At 38.8% G+C, this 19,266-nt stretch overlaps 2 protein-coding genes and 1 long non-coding RNA gene across 3 annotated transcripts; 1 reads left to right on the forward strand and 2 right to left on the reverse strand.

Annotated features, from left to right (window-relative positions):
* Positions 1-598: 598 nt before the first annotated feature.
* On the forward strand, positions 599-2,052 carry LOC122007803. Its single transcript, XR_006119122.1, has 4 exons — positions 599-1,103; positions 1,190-1,330; positions 1,432-1,596; positions 1,992-2,052. It is a non-coding gene; the product is annotated as an uncharacterized LOC122007803 (long non-coding RNA).
* Positions 2,053-8,037: 5,985 nt separating this feature from the next.
* Positions 8,038-9,171, reverse strand: LOC122011293 (transcription termination factor MTERF8, chloroplastic-like). The gene has a single exon (XM_042567680.1). It carries the CDS (start codon positions 9,169-9,171, stop codon positions 8,038-8,040), a length of 1,134 nt encoding a protein of 377 aa, XP_042423614.1.
* Positions 9,172-11,533: 2,362 nt separating this feature from the next.
* Positions 11,534-12,649, reverse strand: LOC122011294 (transcription termination factor MTERF8, chloroplastic-like). The gene has a single exon (XM_042567681.1). The coding sequence runs from the start codon at positions 12,647-12,649 to the stop codon at positions 11,534-11,536; it is 1,116 nt and encodes a 371-aa protein (XP_042423615.1).
* Positions 12,650-19,266: the final 6,617 nt, after the last annotated feature.

Genomic DNA, 19,266 nt, shown 5'->3' on the forward strand with positions numbered 1-19,266 from the left:
CCCACGAAAGGGTGAAGAGATTTGGTCTTCGAGGTAAGCTAGCTCCCGATATATTGGACCATTCCGGATCTTGGAGAGGATTGGAGCGGTCTGTCTGGCGCTACCACCATCTCTAGTGGCATTCACGATGTATTCCACGTATCTATCTTTGAGGAGATACGTATCCGATCCGGCACATGTTCTATCGGATATATCCTATTCAGCCGGATGTTACTTACGAGGAGGTTCCTGCAGTTACGGACCTTAGAGGCGTCGGAACAAGACCGTCCGATGGTTAAAGTCGGATGGCGATCATTCGGCGAGGAGGCTACGTGGGAGTGGAGGATACGATCCGAGCTCGATACCCCATCTTTTACGTGAGGTACGTGGGTTAGAGTTCCTTTCAGTATTTATACTGTTTGGTTATATTTTAGTGTTTGCTGTTAGTTATAGCGAAATTTGGGGACCAAATTTTTATTAGTAGGGGAGGATGTGAGATCTCGGAAAATTTAATTAATAGGGTTATTTGATAAATAGCCTTATAGAATTTTTCCGGAATTTTTAGAAATTTTCTGGGAATTTTACGGAGCTCGTAAGACATGTTTTGAGGGGATCAATTTCGGGTTCGGATTAAACCTGTTTGGGATACCCGTTTAAGTGAGGAAATGTTTTTAATTATAAATTTCCTTTTTCTTTTTCCTCCCCACACGCTGAACCCAACCCGATCCCTCACTTCTTCCCCGACTTCTCCTCCTCCTCCCCGGATCTCCCCTCTGCTCGAAGCCGATCTCGCTTCCTTCTCTGTTCTCTCTCACGGACGATCGGCGCCGACGGGAGCAAGGCTTCAGCTCCGGCGATCACCCTCTGCTGACATCTCTTTCCCCGACCCTTTCCTCTCTCTGTTCCTCGCAAACAACTCGACGCCGACGGGGCTTGCAATCGTCTTCACCGCCTGAGGAGGAGGTCGCCGGAACCTTGCTAGAGGTCGAACAAGGAGGCGGATCCTCCTGATCTCATGTTCTCGTGTCTTCCCCAAGCCTTTCCTTCCCCGATCCTTCTGGGTTTTGCCGATCCTTTCTTCCCCGATTCGATCGCTGGCTTGAAGATGACCTAGGGTTTCGAAGGTAATCTATTAAACCTAGCTGTGGATATTAGAGCTTCGGTTTTCTTCTCTGTTTACCGATCCTCATCTTCTTGGCGGTGGAATTAGGTCACGGATTTGGAGAGGTTGGAATCAGGGAGGTGTTGTTGGATTAGGGGAAGGAATCGGATCAGACTCGTGCTAGGTTTTCCCTTGATCGGATCAGTGGACCTCCACCTCCTTGCTGTTGATTGAGGTCTCGAATTGAAGGTGAGTTCTTGTTGGAATTATGTGTTGCTTGATCAGAGATCATCATTTCATGTTGATATGTGATCTTTGTTTTGATTCCTTCTTGATCCTATTGATTCCAGTGAGGGGAGGTGAGGTTCCATTCTTGCTGTGGAATTGTGTTTGGTTCCGGCAGTAACAATCACCTCAATCCAGCATCAACAGTAGGTTCGATCTGCTCTGTTCTATTTGTGAACTTTCTGATTTCGGCAGTAAACCATCCAGCAACAACAACAACTGGATTTGAGGTAAGGAATAGGATAATTGATCTTGTTGTAGATCATGTTTCGGAGTTGAATTCTAGATGATCTTGTTCTAGATTGGAATTAGGGTTTTACTTAGTGGTTTATGTGGAGGGATTTTGATACATGTTGTAACTAGTTGTTAAATTGTGTAGATGTAATTGTGTAGAATAAATCCAATGAAATGGTTAGGGTTAGGGTAATTAACCCTAATCAACCGTTGGATTTCTAATCTAATTGGTGGTTAGGGATTAGGTAACTAACCCTAATCGACCATTAGATTTAAATTGGTAAGTTGAGATTGTGGATTAGGGTTTTACCCTAATTTAGTGTTAGAGATTTTATTTAGCTATTCATGTGGATTTAGCTAAATAAAATATATACATTGTTTGTTGACACAGGACTCTGATTCGAGACGGGCGTCTCGACTTCGGATTAGGATTGGATTGTACCTTCTCTTTGAGGCGGGTACCCTTTGACTTATCTTTTGATACTGTCTTATGATATGTATAGTTTATATATAGTTGCTAGTGATAGGTGGTAGATTTATTTCTTCCCTGGTCTTAGCTAGTTGATACCTATCACATGCTTCATCTGTTAGTTGCCTTACTTCAGGATTGGATATTTACCTCTTGCCATGTATATATATGTTCATAGAGATGCATGTCTATAGTGCTCTACTCTACCGGATTAGTTGCTTTACATGTGGGATACATGCTCTTGGATTCATGATACTTACATCATTGTTATATGTGATATCTTTGAGTTTATCTTGTTTATATCATGGTTATATATATCGTTTACCTTTTGGGCACCCGCATATATGGAGGAGGCTATGTTCGTGTATGACATACAGTAGCATCATGCACCATCCCGCATGATTGCATGCCGGGCGATTAACGACTCCATTATTGTTGAGCTCGTCGGTACACGGCTGCACACAACGTGACCACCGTGGGTAGTGGCACGGCACCAGTGTGTATGGCGGTTGCTCTGGCGCTCACCGGTCCGCTCATGGGTAGTGTGATTGCAGCGTGGTAGCGGACAGGATCCCTCCTCTTGACTATGGAGTTGAGAGCTACGCTCCCTCACTATGTTTGAGGTAGGAGGATAGGTGTACTCGACAGCCCGCCCACTCGGCCACCATCGGGGGTAGTGACGGCAGAGTACCCTACCTACTTGGTCTCGCCATCGCGTGTGAGGCGGTGACTAGCGTCGGGGTGACCATGTCATATCGCATCATACACATTGCATTTATTGTGATTGTTGCGTATTGGATGATGCACTTGGGTGATTGCATATGATTGTAGATACATCGATAGATCCTTTCTTCTTTACTATCTTATCTCTGCCCTAGATTCGACGCACCTCGCGGTGAGGTTGATTTATTTCAGTTATGCATTTCTTATTATTCTTGCTAGAGACTGTATTACATGCCTATTGTTACTTATTACAGTTTATTTCAGATATGCACACCTATTATATTGTTAGGAACATGTACTGTAGGTTCTATGGTTTAGGAGACTATACCTTAGGATGGTACTGGTAGTTATATGTTGCTATACATATCTATTGGATTACCTGCTGAGTTCCTTGGACTCACACCGCTATATATCTACCTTTCAAGTTGATGCCGTTGGGAGATTTTCAAGTCGCTAGCCCCTGTCGCGAGGATTTTTCTATTGATGACAGATTATATTTCGCTTTTGCATCATATGTACTTGTATTGTGGGTTTATATTGTGGACTTTATATCGAACAATTGGGTTTGCTACTATTGTTTTCCGCTGCGGATTTTCTCATTACTTCGTGGATTTGTTTCTTCGTTGTAGTGGAGTAGGCTGTTTACATATATCTTCGAGGTTCTATATCATCTTTCTTTATTAAACTGCGTGGATTGATCATATATTATATCTGTGTGGAATGTTGATATAAACTGCGTGGTTTGTTTCTTATTTGTATTGTATTATTCCGGCCGTGTGTGGCCGAGGTATAGAGATATATGTATACTGAGCTTTATATTGTCCGCCGTACAGGGGAGATGCTGTCGAAATTTCTTCGGACAGGGATTACCTGGGGCGTGACAATGAAAAGAGAAGAGAAATTAGAAAACAACGTTAATAAAAATTTACAACTTAAAACTTAGTTTATAAATAAAATCAATTTTCTAAAATATACTAATTTAAATATATAATATAATAAAAAATTTATTTTAAATTTTTAAAAAATAAAAAAATTCTATATAATCATATAAATTTATTTTCATGTTAACTATTAATTATATTATTTTTATTTTCCTAAATAAATTTAATTTAATTAAATTTATACAAATTTAGAACGTATAACTTAGTTTTGATCAATAAAATTAATTTTGTAAAATATATTGATTTAAATATATAATATAATAAAATATAATAAAAATTTATTTTAAATTTTTTAAAAATCTAAAAAATTCTATATAATCATATAAATTTATTTTCTTATTAACTATTAATTATATTATTTTTATTTTCCTAAATAAATTTAATTAAATTAAATTTATACAAATTTAGAACTTATAACTTAGTTTTGATAATAAAATTAATTTTTCTAAAATATACTGATTTAAATACATAATATAATAAAATATAATAAAAATTCATTTTAAATTTTTAAAAAATCTAAAAATTATATATAATCATATAAATTTATTTTAATATTAACTATTGATTATATTATTTTTATTTTCTATAATAAATTTAATTAAATTAAATTTTAATTAATATCATCCCCTCTCTCTATATAATAAATATATTATTTATTCTTATTATTACGTTATTTAGTGTTTAGGCATATCCTCATAATTCTTAAATTATCAATATGTTTTATTATATTAAGTAATAAATTAAATATTTAATATGTTTTATTTCATAATTCTTAAATTATCAATAGTACCTAAACATAAATTATAAATTTAAAATTTTCATTAATTAAGTTAAATTTGAAAATATATTTTTCAATGTTATTATTGTATAATAATTATATAATGTATATATATAAATCTGAGCTACGACCATTTCGTGAAATGATATTGGACCTAGAATAATAGAGTTCGTGACAGATAACGCGACCGTTCCGACGAATCATAATCAAGATAATTTGAGACAAATACTTTTTTTATCGTCTTATTTGAATGTTTTATATAATTATATTTTCAACCGTCTTTATTAAGTGTCTTATTTAGTTGAATTTGAGATAAAATCTTAAATACTATTTTAAATTTAATATCTCCATGTAAAATTTTGAGACATCTATTATTACTGTCTTAATTACGTAGTATTTGAGATGAATTTCACTATCTTAAAATATTTGTCTCAAAAGCCTAGTTTTCTAGTAGTGAGTAAACCAAGGAGTTAGCATTGCTTTCTTGTTTTCTTGTCTTTCATTTCTTTCTATTTTACTTTCGCCAACAAGTTGTAGGTGAAAAATCGAAGAAAGACTATTCACCCTCCCCTTCTAGCCATACGCAAAGGTCCTAACACATACCCCGTTGGTCGAACGGACATGATACTGTGGAAGTCTTTATTTCTTTAGTGGGTCAGTGCGAAAGGTTATGGTACCTCTTTAGTGGGTCAGTATCGCCTCGGAGAATTGGTGATTGATCCGCTCGGGAGACAAATCAGCTTTTGGCGCTTTGCCTTTCCTTGCATCCCGAACCGGCGCCTCATCTGACGAAGAACCTCGCTCTTGATTTGCTTGCGCGATCTCGGAGGGCGTCTGGGACAAAGCCCAGTGGAATGATATCGGGGCGGGCGGTGCCTCTTCTTGCATATCGGTCAACCTTTATTCTGTCCCCAGATGAACAGATGTTCCGACCGGTCTTCCTGCGCCGCTCGACCTCCCGAGGTTGATGTCGCATGTTGCACTAGCCGATCGACCAACGCTCTTTGCTGTTGCTCGGCTATTTTTGTCGCTCGTGCTTATATGAGTGTGTCGAGCTCCTCCTGAATGAGCGTCACAGTGTGAAGTCGTCTAGCTTCTTCCATCTTCTCGGCTCGGATGCAAGTGTTTCGCCACATACGACTTCATATTTGATCCTGTCCGAGAGTCGAGCCAACAGACGCTGGGGAGATTACGCTCACGTTGACTGGATGTAGACTGAAGATGACGTGGACCTCCAACAAGCTAAGCCTGCAACCACAACTCGTTAATGCCGAGATGAGGAGGGGTTCCCCGGCGATGACCCTCCGACGCTCAAGTCAGTCACCGACGGCAAGCGAATGAAGTAGAGAAGAGAAAAGAGCAGCAGCGTAACTGTAACTACAGTAGTAGTGAACATACCTCCGTCGAAGCCTGGGGATCCTTATATAGGACTCCCAGGAGGCGCGTGCACGCTTCCCCAGGCATGCACACATCTCAAAGCATATATGGAAAGAACGTGTCAGAAAAACGTGTTTGACGTCATACCTTAATAGCCCGAGCATATCCCTGACATGACAGTGGAAGCTTCCACCGTACGATTCTCCGTCTGACCGTGTCGTCAACCATGTCGCCTATCGGTGACACTGGTCCCTATGAATATATCGCCAACTGCTCATTTTGTCCGTTATTGGGTCGTGCGAGAGAGTCGTTCGGCCAATCTGTCGTCCGGGTGACATCATGGTCAGGCCGGGCAGGAGAGTCCGCTCAGCCAATGGTCCGCTGTCTCAACTCCGTCATGTCGGGCGAAGGAGCCGTGCTTGTTTGGTCGGGGTGCGTGCACTGTTCAACCGAGCGAGACGGCCGCTCGACCCTCGTCCTTCTCTGCTTGAGTTTTATGAGCGTCAGAAGTTCGATATTTGGCCGAGCTATCGAAGTGTCGGATCAGCTACTCTTCATGCCGATCGGGAAGGTGATTCACCCGATCGGACGAATGCTCGAGACGTTGACCACTTTGACTATGATCCTCCACGTGGCGATGACTTTCTACTAGACGGGCCCCACCCTTACTACCGGATCAATACTAATATAAAATAGTTTGCAAGAATATTTTGCTATCAATTTATGATGCCTGAAAAGAGTTAATAACTTCATTTCTTTAAATATTTTAAGGTTCCATTTATTAGTCCCTAAAGTCACTGTAATGGAACATTTTGCTAGTAATATTACAGCTTAAAGAAATGCAATTCCTGGATATTTCATCTCATGAATTTAATTTTCACACAGGAATGCTGAAATTAATCCAAAATATCATCTCAACACAAAAAATTAGTATATCCAAAAGAATGAGGGATTTCTTTGCACAACAAAATAAGATAGTCCAGGAAAGGTTTATCATCACCGCACCACAACAGCAACAACAAGTTGTAAGTTATCAGTATTTAGAGTTTATATGAATAATTTTCTAACAATGCACAACGCACAATGCAAGACTGAATTATTATAAATAAGATAGTCCAGGAAAGAATGAGGGATTTATTTGCACAACAAAATAAGATAGTCCAGGAAAAGTTTATCATCACTACACCACAACAGAAACAACAAGAAGCTATAAGTTCTAACTATTTAGAGATAACTATATAAATAATTTTCCAACAATACACAATGCAAGACTATGAATTATTATAAATAGAGTTTCCATTGATTGCTATACTGTTAGTACCTTCGGTTCTCATTGATTCAAATACTTAAGCAGGTGATAAACTCTTTCCTCATAATAAGAATATCACTTTCTGTAAAGCTCAAAGAAGGAGCTTGCAATGTGAATTCTAAGCTCCTTCAACTTTCAAAAGTATTAAACCGGTTGATGTTCCGACTAATTTGAAAGAAAATAGGTTCAGCATACATCTGACTCTACATGCAAAAAGGGGGGAAATCGCCTTTCATAATTCTAAAAGACAAATTTCCTCTTACAAGGAATTCAACTGGCATATCCCAAAAACAAATCCTGTCTAACTCAATCGAGTTGCAAACTGGAACTCAGAAAGCCTAACATCCTCATGTCTACAGAAACAATGGCATGTATAATATAGAATATGAAAATTAAAAATGATTTTTCTATAATTTTGGCAGATGGGTATTGTTTTCAGGCTTAAATCCAACTCTGCTTGTGAAAGAGGGCAAAAATCGCCTTTGATGATTCTAAAAGACAAATATCTTCTAATTGGAAGGAGTTCAACTGCTAAGGTCCTAAAACAAATCCATTTCAACTCAATAGATAGCAAAATGGAACTCAGAAAACCTAACATCCTCATGCCTACAACAACAGTTACATTCATAATATAGAATATGAATACTGCAAGCAGAAAACCTAATATCCTCATGCCTACAGTACCAGTTACATTCATAATATATAATATGAATACTGCAAGTACAACATATGAAAACAATCACAAGATTGGTTCAATATCATTGCTTATCCAGTCATAAAAATCAAACCTATATAAATCTAGCATTCATTAGCAGTTTGGATTATTCCCTTTGAACTCAGCTACACGTCACAAGACAAGACTTCAAGAAGTTTGGGGTGCATATCTTGGTAAGGGAGCACATACTTCTGCAAAAATTTTGGACCAGATGATGATAAAAATCCATGTATCTTGTTTCTTGACGTCCATAACCCTTCAGATTTCAATATCTCCATCACACGAAATCGAGGAATTAACCTCTTTTCCAAACTTAATCCTAAAGGCGTCGGGTGGTAAGCAATGTCTGAAGGTGCAATCCCAACATCCTTGACCAAAAATTCCATCTTTCTCTGCAATAACTCTATGGAAAGGCCTAAAAATTGTGGATATTTCTTGATTGCAGTAATGAAATCGGAGTTCGACCAACCAAAACTGTTCATGAGCTTTACTTGGGCTTCAAATTTTTCCCTGCTGACCGCGTGCAGCACATAAAGGATCCAGAGGAACATTCTAGATCCCCGGGGAACTCCAAGCCCGTCAGCTCTATCGACCAGAGCCCGGAAGGTATCTGGGTTCAGCACGATGAAACTGGGGTGCTTTTTAATGGCAAGAGAAACTCGCTCTTCAGGAATACCACATTCATCCCGTAAAAAGTTCAAGTTCGGGCGTACCACATTCTCAATGCTGTTGCTTATAAACCTGTTACCCTTCCGGAGATTCTTGAGGAGGATCTCCTTGGATCCAAAAAGACTTTCCCAAAACTTCAATTTGGGGAGAAGCGTTTTCTGGATGCTGAGGGAAAGAATGGCGGGATGCAGCATAATGGCATTGACGGCGTCCGACTCAGAGAACCCCATGTCGCGCAAAAATTTGAACTTTGGAGCGAGGTTCGTCTCCACATCCCAGCCGAACAATTTTGGCATCCAAGTTATTAGCTTTCTGAGATTCGCGCCATCAAGGCCCTGAGATTTGAGAAATCCAAGAACGGCGTCGGCCTTCTCGGCGGACCGAAAACGGGGGCGCGACTTGGAGACCTTGGAAGCATCGTCGGCGGTGAACCCGCATGTATTCACGAGGTACTCGACAAGGAAGTGAGGATCGGGAGAAGCGGTGGCGACTGAGGAGGATGCGGAAGCGCCGGTGGAGAAGAAGACGCGACGGAGTTGGATCGATGGAAGGAGCGCACGGCAGCGGGTTAGGGAGTGAAGGTGAAGCATCGGGACGGCTCGTGACGCAAAGACCAAATTGGAAAACCTAATTTCAGCTACCCACAAATTTCACTTTTGCTTACATACTTGCCAAGAATTTTGGCAAAAATAAAAAGTACGCCATTATGCAAATCATAAAAGACCTTTTTTTTCAAAATTAAAACTAAAAAACACAGACGGCCCACACACTATTTTAACGATAGGCGTAAGAACGTGAAAATTTTAACTATTTCACTTCACAAATCATTATTACATCAAAATATTTTTACTGTCAAAATTTTTTTTAACATCTTCATCGCTGGATAAATTAGGTGAAAGTGTGATGCATTAAACAATGAAAAAAAAAAAAAAAAAATCAAAAGGCATCAATAAGCCACATATCTGAGCTGGTTCACAACGCCACCATAATCAAAGAGTGAAAATCGATAACTTAGAGAGATTTTTAAGTTGCCTTTAGGACATTTTATAAAACACGAGGGATATAAATAATTATAAAAAAACTTTAGAAGCATAATGAGAATTAATGAATTATCCCGATTAATTTCAGCTATCCACAAATGTCACTTTTGCTTTACATTACTTGTCATGAACAATAAATAACAAAAAAAACATTAGGGTAAAAATAAAAAGTAGCATTATGCAAATCATAAAAGAAATCTTTTTTTTTTCAAAAACAAAATAAAAAAAGACGGCCCCATAATATTTTAAATATTTTAAAGATAGGTAAAAATTCAATTATTTCACTCTAATTAAAATTACTATCCACACATTACTATTATATGAAAATACACAAGTCCCAATTACATGAAAATGTTTTTAACATCAAAATTATTTAAATTCCTGAAAATTATTATAAAATATTATAATAATTACTTAGTAACTTTTATATATTGTAACAACTAAACATAACTACTACAATAATATTGAAAATAAAGAATAACATTATAATAATTATTTGATAATTGTTACATGTTATAACAACTACTATTATAATAATTATTAAATAACTATTATATATTAAAACAATTACTAGTAATTATTATATCATCGTCAATTAAAAGATATAATGAGAATAAAACATCTGTTTTTTTTTTTATAATGAGCATTTTTTATATAATTTATATAATTTAGAACACCCTTTTAATTTTTACCCTTTCATTTTTGCCCGAAAATAACCACCTGATTTAAATTTTTAAGGTTTCATGTATTTAACATAAAGTGTTATACTAATATAAAATAGTTTGCAAATAATTTTTATAAAATATACTTTTAATTTTTTTAAGCATGAAAGGAGTTAATAATTTCAATCCTTTAAATATTTTAAGGCTCCATTTATTAGCCCCTAAAGTCACTGCAGTACCAATGATTCCTATCACTGTAATGAACATTTTACTAGTAATTTTACAGCTTAAAGAAATGCATTTACTGGATATTGCATCTAATGAAATTTAATTCTCACACAGGAATGCTGAAACTAATCCAAAATATCCAAAAGAATGGGTGATTTATTTGCACAACCAAATAAGCTAGTGCAGCAAGTTCTAACTATTAGAGTTAACTATATGAACAATTTTCCAACAATGCACAATGCAAGACTATGAATTATTATAAATAGAGTTTCCGTTGATCACTATACAAGTAGTAGTTTCAGTTCTCATGGATTCAAATACTTAAGCAAGTGATAAACTCTTTCATCACAATAGGAAAATCTCTTTCGTTGAAGCTCAATGAAGGAGATTGCAATGTGAATTCTAAGCTCCTTCAACTTTCAAAAGTATTAAAACGATTGATGTTACAACTAATTTGAAAGAAAACGGGTTCTCTATAAAGTTGCCGCCGGGTTCTAAAAGACAAATATTTTCTTATTAGGAATTCAACAAATCCTTTCTAACTCAATCAAGTTGCAAAATGGAACTCAGAAAGACAAATTCTCATGTCTACACTAACATTGTAACAATGGCATGTATGATATAGAATATGAAAATTAAAAATGGTTTCTCTATAATCTTGGCAGATGGGTATTGTTTCCGGGCTTTAATCCAACTCAGCTTGTTAAAGTAGGCAAAAATCACCTTTGATGATTCTAAAAAACATATCTTCTAATTGGAAGGAGTTCCAACTGATAAGGTCCTAAAACAAATCCTTTTCAACTCAATCAGATTGCAAAATACAACTCAGAAAACCTAATATCCTCATGCCTAAAGTAACAGTCACATTCATAATACAGAATATGAATAGGGCATGTCAACCATATGAAAACTACAACAAAATTGGTTCAATATCATTGCTTATCCAGTCATAAAAATCAAACCTATGTAAATCATGCATTCATTAGCAGTTTTGGATTATTCCCTTTGAACTCAGCTACCACTCACAAGACTTCAAGAAGTTTGGGGAGTATAGATTGGTAAGGTTGCACAAACTTTTGCAAAAACTTTGGGCCAGATAATGAGAAAACTCCATGTGGCTTGTTTGTTGACGTCCATAACCCTTCAGATTTCAATATCTCCATAATGCGAAATCGAGGAATTAACCTCTTTTCCAAACTTAGCACTAAAGGCACCGGGCAGTGAGCAATGTCTGAAGGTGAAATTCCAACATCATTGACCAAAAACTCCATCTTTCTCTGCAATGACTCTATGGAAAGGAGTAAAATGCGTGGGTGTTTCTTGATTGCAGTAATGAAATCCGAGTTCGACCAACCAAAATTGTTCATGAGCTTGAGTTGAGCCTCAAATTTTTCCCTGCTTACCCCATGCAGCGCAAAAAGGATCCAGAGGAACATTCCAGATCCACGGGGAACTCCAAGCCCCACAGTTCTATCTACCAGAGCCCGGAGGGCATCTGGGTTCTGCGCGATGAAGCCAGGGAGGCTTTTAAGGACAAGAGAAACCCGGTCTTCAGGAATACCACATTCATCCCGTAAGAACTTCAAGTTAGGGCGTACCACTTTCTCAATGCTGGCGCTCATAAACCAACTACAGCCCCGGAGTTTCCTGAGGAGGATCTCCCTCGATCCAAATAAACTTTCCCAAACCTTCAATTTGGGAAGAAGCCCGTTCTGGACGTCAAGAGAAAGAATGATGGGGTGCCGCATTACGGCATTGACGATGTGGGACTCAGATAACCCCATATCGCGCAAAATTTTGAACTTTGGAGCGAGTCTGTTCTCCACATCCCCGTAGAGCAATCCTGGCCTCCAAGATATTATCTTTCTGAGATTAGCGCCATCAAGGCCCTGAGATCTGAAGAATCCAAGAGCAGCATCGAGCTTCTCGGTGGACTGAAAGCGGGGGAGCGACTTTGCGACCTTGGAAGCGTTGTCGGCGGAGAACCCGCATGTATTCACGAGGTACTCGACCAGGAAATGGGGATCTGGAGAAGCGGTAGCGCCTGAGGAGGAGACGGATGTGCCGGTGGAGAAGAAGACGCAACGGAGTTGCGTCGACGGAGGGAGCGGATGGCGGCGGACTAGGGAGCGAAGCATCGCGTCGGCGGCCCGTCCGATCAGGTAGGTTCGTCGCAAATACAACCCAGACACGAAACTGAAAAACCCTACTCGATCCCCCACCACCTGCCTCCGGAGTCCGGCCTCCGGGTCAACTTCACTTATGCCCCCCTAAATGTTTCAATTTTCTTATATCTGCCCATGAACTGGAAATCAGAATCCATACAGATTCTCTTTGTTTGATGCGTGGAAGCTTGAGGTATCAGAAGCCTTTTCTATTCAAAAAGATATCGTTTCTACTAAGTGTGTATTTTAGTAGATAAAAAAATGTCTACACGCTTTGAATTGAATTTCATCGAAGTTGTCTGGCATCAATAAATTTTATCGAAAACTTGAATCTAGAGAATTTGAAATATTAAAATTTGGATATGAATTATGGAAGATGAGAGTATAAAGAAGATAAATATGATGTGCAATTTTAATTCGGAGGCCATAAAAAGGTACGTATGCATCATTATAGCGACATAATTTAAAGATATAATGCAACAGAGTCACCTCAGTCACCTGATCAGCCTGATCAACTTTTTAAAATGGGAACTCTGGAGAACTGTCGGCTGTACAGATTGTTTCTATATATACAATAAATCTGTGTGTTTTTTTAATAGCTCTCGTATGGTTTTAATGTCAATAAATTTTAATATATACACTGATATGATATCCCAGCACCATGACCGTTACTTAATTCTGGCTGTATCAGTAAGCGCGAAGACTTGAGTAGGTCAACATGTTTAGTTTGTCTACGGAAACAAATCTTCAAATTAATGCCACGACTTCTGCTTAGTCTTTGGTGGAACCAATATTTATCCCTCATTACTTGCGATCAAAGAAAACAAGTGCCATCGTCGATCACTTGTTCTCTGGAACCAGGCAATGGCAACAGAGTAAAGAGGGCGGCCATCCACTTGTGGCTTCTCCATGTTACCGGAGGAGTGCGTCGACTATCTGCTCTCCTACACTTCACCTTGGGACGTCTGCAGGTCGTCGCTCGTCTCCAAGTCTTTCCTCACTGCAGAACGAACTGATGTCTTGTGGGAGTCCTTCCTGTCTACGGACGTAGCTGAGATTTCTGAGGTTGCAAAGTGTCTAACACTGTCGTCCGAAAGTATTAAAATATGATCGAAAGAATTAGCTAAGACAATCCAATGTGGACTTATATAAACTATGGTCCTGATATAGTTCATATCAAATCCAACGGTTGGGTCTAATATAGTTCTATATCAAGCCCATGTTGAGTCTGATTTATCTCATGATGGAGGTTGTCTTTTAGATAATTTGTGTTTTCTTTTGAGTTTGATTGAGATCGTTAGATTATATTTTATCAACTTTAATTGATATAATGTAACAAAGGTTTAATGGGGAGCAACAAAACAAGCGAGAGAGTCGGAACAACAAGAAACAAAATCAGAGCACGTACACCATGTCCTTCTACAAATTGTTCTCCTTCACAGACTCCATAAATTACGTCTTGATACTGTTAGGTTTGCTTGATGCCGCAGGGGATGGAGTTTCTCTACCACTTATGATGGTGCTCTTTGGAAATTTGATCCGATGCTTTGGAGGAGCTTCAAACGGACATGATGCGCTTCATCAAGTCTCCAAGGTATGTGCATTTTACAATCACCTTTTTCGTATTATATTTCACGATTGGTACCTAAAAGATACTTAATAGTTAAAAAATGAAGTTTGTTGGAAAAAGAATGTTTGATAGCCATGGATCTAATTGCATACAGGTAGCACTAGAATTTTTCTAACTAGCAATTGGAGTAGATATTGAATCTTTTCTTGGTACGAATATTTACTTGACTCCCCATTATAAATCTCTGTTACATCATATCCATTAAAGTTGACAAAATATGGTATAACAATCTCAACCAAACTCAAAAGAAAATAAGAATTATTAAAAGACAATCTCCACCATGAGATAAATCAAGCCCAATGGGGACCTGATATGCCTACGTTGGGTTGATTTAGCTGATTTTTTTATATAGCATTTTAACACCTCCGGGTAAGTCAAAATATACAACGGACAACACCATTCGATTCCTTGCAACCTCAAAAATCCACAGGACTCAAAATTGATGCAATCTGAGGTATCTAGGTCCATCAGTGAATTTTAATCGAAACTCACTGATGGACCTTTCAGATTGCACCATTTCAGTTCCTATGGATTTATAAGGTATTAAAGAATTCAAATATGCTATCCATTGTTTATTTTGGCTTCTCGGATGTGTTATAATATATTAAGGAAAAATCTCCATGATTATTGTGTTGTGATTCTTATCCTTGCTGGTGCATGTTTACTGTGTTATGATTCTTCCTCAAAGTTCATTAGTAAAAAAGGATCAACACCTTATGCTCCTCACCTATGTCTTACATTGTTCTATCTCTATAGCTTCTCAAAGTCATCATGTAGTCATATCGATTTCCTAATTTTTTTTAGCTATTCTTTTTACACAAGTCTTATTTCTTTAGCATCAGATATTAGAATGAACAGTTCGGATAACATGTAAAGTGCAATCAAGATAATTCGAAACTACTTTATGCTAATCACTTTGCAGAGAGGCTAATTTAGCAAATGCTACTTTAGTTGTGTTGCTAAAATCTTGTGTAGCAGAATAGATCTATTCACTTTCATCATTGGTTAGAGTAATAATCAATATGTTATTGAAAGACGAACAGATAATTAATGTCAATCCTAGTCAATAAACATTGACTAGTTGTCAAGATTTAATAGGGGAAAAGAACTAACTTCTGATACATATTTAAAATCCAACGTAAAATTTTTTACAGATTCTTTCTTATTATATTATAACATCCCCGAGAAGCTGAAATAAACAATAGATATTGATGCGGTGATAAGGAGGGGTCCCATCCCGCTGTGATGGTGGAAGTCAAAGTTAAGGTGGTCAATGTGTCGATAGTATCGGCCGATTAGGCGAAGCATGCTTTGGCCGGGGAGGGAGCTCCGATCCACCGTCGCCTTTGCTAGGAAGAGAAGTCAAACAACCGACACTTAAGGGAGACGATGTGAAGAAGCCAAGTCGAGCAGTTATCCCGCTCAGCCAAAAAGCAAAGTTTGATATGTGCAGAGTTCAAGCTCGGCCGAACGAATACTCTACTTAGCCTGAGAGCAGATCTTAATGTTAGGACCAAAAGTAGCTAGAGGGGGGGTGAATAGCTCGTCGCGTGCTCGTTGCTCGGTGTTGCTTGTTTCTTCAAGAATGCGCAGCGGAAAATACAGAAACAAATACAACAACGCTAACACGGTTGGTTTACTTGGTATCCACCTCACTAGAGGTGACTAGTCCAAGGATCCACACCACGCACGCACCCTCCACTATGAAAACACTCCTTTTCGGTAACTACCGAGGGCGGAGAAACCCTACAAGACTCTCAGTACAAAAAGAAAGGAAAGGGAAACAAAATACAAGTTTACAAGCTTACAATGAGTACAAAACCCTAACCCTAGCTTCTCTTCTTGCCTTTGATCCGTCTCTTGATTTGGAAAGCTTCCAAGATCCTTCAAGAACTGGCGATCTGATCTTTGAGAGCGCTGTGGAGGAGCTGGCGAGTAGTCTGGAGTGAATCGGAGAAGTTCTACCGCAGCCATCGAACGCCTGCAGCTATAAACGACGCCAACGGTCGGATCCCGATCGATTCGAATGTTCCCAATCGATCGGGGAGGCTTTGGATCGATCCACGGATCGATCCAGAGCGCCTCTGTGCTCTGGAAACGCGCCTGGATCGATCCACGGATCGATCCAGCGCTTATCGCGCGAAGCAGCCGCGTCCCAATCGATCCACTGATCGATTGGGACCTCTGGATCGATCCACGGATCGATCCAGAAGCTCTCTGTTCGCTGGGACAGGTCTGGATCGATCCACTGATCGATCCAGCACTTGGTTTTTGTCCAAAACCAAGTCCTAAACCTCCCAAACCAACATCCGGTCAACCTTGACCTGTTGGTATGTCATGCCTAGCATCTAGTCACTCCCTTGACCTGCTAGGACTCCCTTACCAAGTGTCCGGTCAATCCCTTTGACCCACTTGGACTTTTCTCTGTGCCAAGTATCCGGTCAATCCCTTTGACCTACTTGGACTTTTCTTTCATGCCAAGTATCCAGTCAATCCTTTGACCTACTTGGACTTCCCAACACCAGATGTCCGATCATCCTTGATCCATCTGGATTTTCCCTTGCCTGGCTTCACTCACCAGGACTTTCACCTAGCTTCACTCACTAGGGTTTTCCATCTGCCTAGCTTCACTCACTAGGACTTTCACCTGGCTTCACTCACCAGATTTCCATCCGCCTAGCTTCACTCACTAGGACTTTCACCTGGCTTCACTCACGATTTCCATCCGCCTAGCTTCACTCACTAGGACTTCCTTCACCTGGCTTCACTCACGGGACTTTCCTTGCCCCGCTTCACTCACCGGGACTTTCATTTTGCCTAACATCCCGTTAGGACTTCGATCAAGTATCCAACAACCTTGACCTACTTGACTCTTCTTCAATCAATATCTTATTGTCAAACATCTAAACCCAAACCAAGACTCGGCTTGGTTACCCAGTCAACCTTGACCGGGATATTGCACCAACAATCTCCCCCTTTTGATGTTTGACAATACCACAATAACACTTACAATCCCATATGTAAGTTAGGCTAATCCCATAGCCTCCTTCTTCATGCCACTAGGTAATGAAAGCATAAATTAAGCTCTTCATTCTCCCCCTAAGAGGGCAAACTCCCTCTAGGTAATGAAAGCCTAACTTACTCCCTTTCATGAGTCCTTTCATTCTCCCCCTATGACCTGACCATAGGTAATGAAGGACTAAGCTTAACCATACATTCTCCCCCTATTGGCACACATCAACCCATCGTTGGACACACATCAACGTATGCTCCAATTCTGGGCACACTTCAACAAATCCATTTGTTGAAGACTCTCCCCCTGAAGAGTTGCTCATCGTTGTTCACAACATCACTCGTTGTGATCAACACGATAATGAAGGTCCCATACCCTTCATTTATCCTTAACGTCTCCCTCAATGTAGACAACTACTCAACCTTGAGCATTATCTACCACTTGAGTGTCCACTTGAAATAATGAGGATATCCACTCCCCATTTCTCCCCATTTCAAGTTTAAATGCTCAACCTTGAGCAAGTTCACAACAGAAGGTTAACCACCTTCCTAGGTTCATGAAAAATAATTTTCATGTCTTTAAAGAGTCCCTCCCCCTAAAGACATGGTGGTAACTTCTGTCATTGCACCAACAATGACTTGGAATCCCTAAACCTTTAGGAAACCCAAATTTAGAAGTTTTGAGGTTCAAATATTCAAAATGTGAAACAACCTCAACCTAAACTTCTACTTAGTCTTCGTTAACCAATCCATCCTTGTTTTCAACATGAAAACACCCTTTGTATGTATACAAATGTATTTAAGAGGTTTGGAATGGTTACCTAGACTCAAAGCGGTTCAAAGATGCTGAAATCAGGCCTTCCCAGCCAAAATCAGCAACTTGGATCGATTGAAGTTGGGTTCCAATCGATTGAACCTTTCTGAATCGATCCACGGATCGATTCAGACTCCTGATCGATCGGTGATCGATCCAGAGCACCTCGGGAAATGCCGTTTGAATCGATCCATGGATCGATTCATGGAACTCAATCGATCCATGGATCGATCGAGACTCGATAGTTGCTGAAATTCCTTTTCAGTCAACTTCAGAAACCCCTAGAAAATTCTACAAAAATCCAAAAATTATGAAATTTCGTGTTGACATTATTTAGGGCATACTTAATCATGGAAAAATAGTTTTCTATGAAAATACATCATATTTTCAAAGATTGACACAAACTTGAAAACTTACAAAAACTTTAGTGTTTTTCTTCAAGTTTGTGTCTAACTATTCAATGGTGATTACTATCAAAAGATAGCCTTCACCAAGGTTTTCCAAAAACATTTTAAAACATTTTCAAAACCAATATCCCATCACGTTCCTTGGGCATAATGCACATGACTTGTACATTAGCTTTCCCAATGATGGGAATACACATAACTATGTGTTTTGATGAATTTAAAACTCAAAGGAATGCACTAAATCAACATCTTGAGCTTTGTTCATCATCCTAACATCTCACTTGTATATAATATGCACTAAAACACATACAAGTCACCTTAGAGGTCTTTGTGAGATGTAAAATTTGGTTTTGCCCTATTCTAGGGATCATGCATATCTATCTAGGCATTTTAGAGATATTAGACATCCACCCAGGATGTCACTTGTTAATAAGTGTCGTTAAATGCCATTTGTCCTTAATTACAAGGAATTAAACTTAATGCATGATTATGTTATGGCATACATCAAAAGAAAATAATTTTCAAAAGAAAATATCCTATTGCTACATGATGTATGAATGTCATGACATGATATTTTTGGATTTTTCATAATAAAACATGAATGCAAAAATAGACATGATGTCATGGCATATGATGGGCAAACAATCATGGCAAGATTTAGCATAAATAAAATATACCTAGATTAGCTATCTAAGTATCCTTAAAATCTTAGCTAATCCTAAAACTT

Source organism: Zingiber officinale, chromosome 8A (genome assembly GCF_018446385.1).
Source record: "Zingiber officinale cultivar Zhangliang chromosome 8A, Zo_v1.1, whole genome shotgun sequence".
Classification (NCBI taxonomy): domain Eukaryota; kingdom Viridiplantae; phylum Streptophyta; class Magnoliopsida; order Zingiberales; family Zingiberaceae; genus Zingiber; species Zingiber officinale.

Excerpts from the sequence above, each read along its gene's own strand:
- LOC122011294 (XM_042567681.1), bottom strand. The coding sequence starts at position 12,649 with ATGCTTCGCTCCCTAGTCCGCCGCCATCCGCTCCCTCCGTCGACGCAA.
- LOC122011293 (XM_042567680.1), bottom strand. The coding sequence starts at position 9,171 with ATGCTTCACCTTCACTCCCTAACCCGCTGCCGTGCGCTCCTTCCATCG.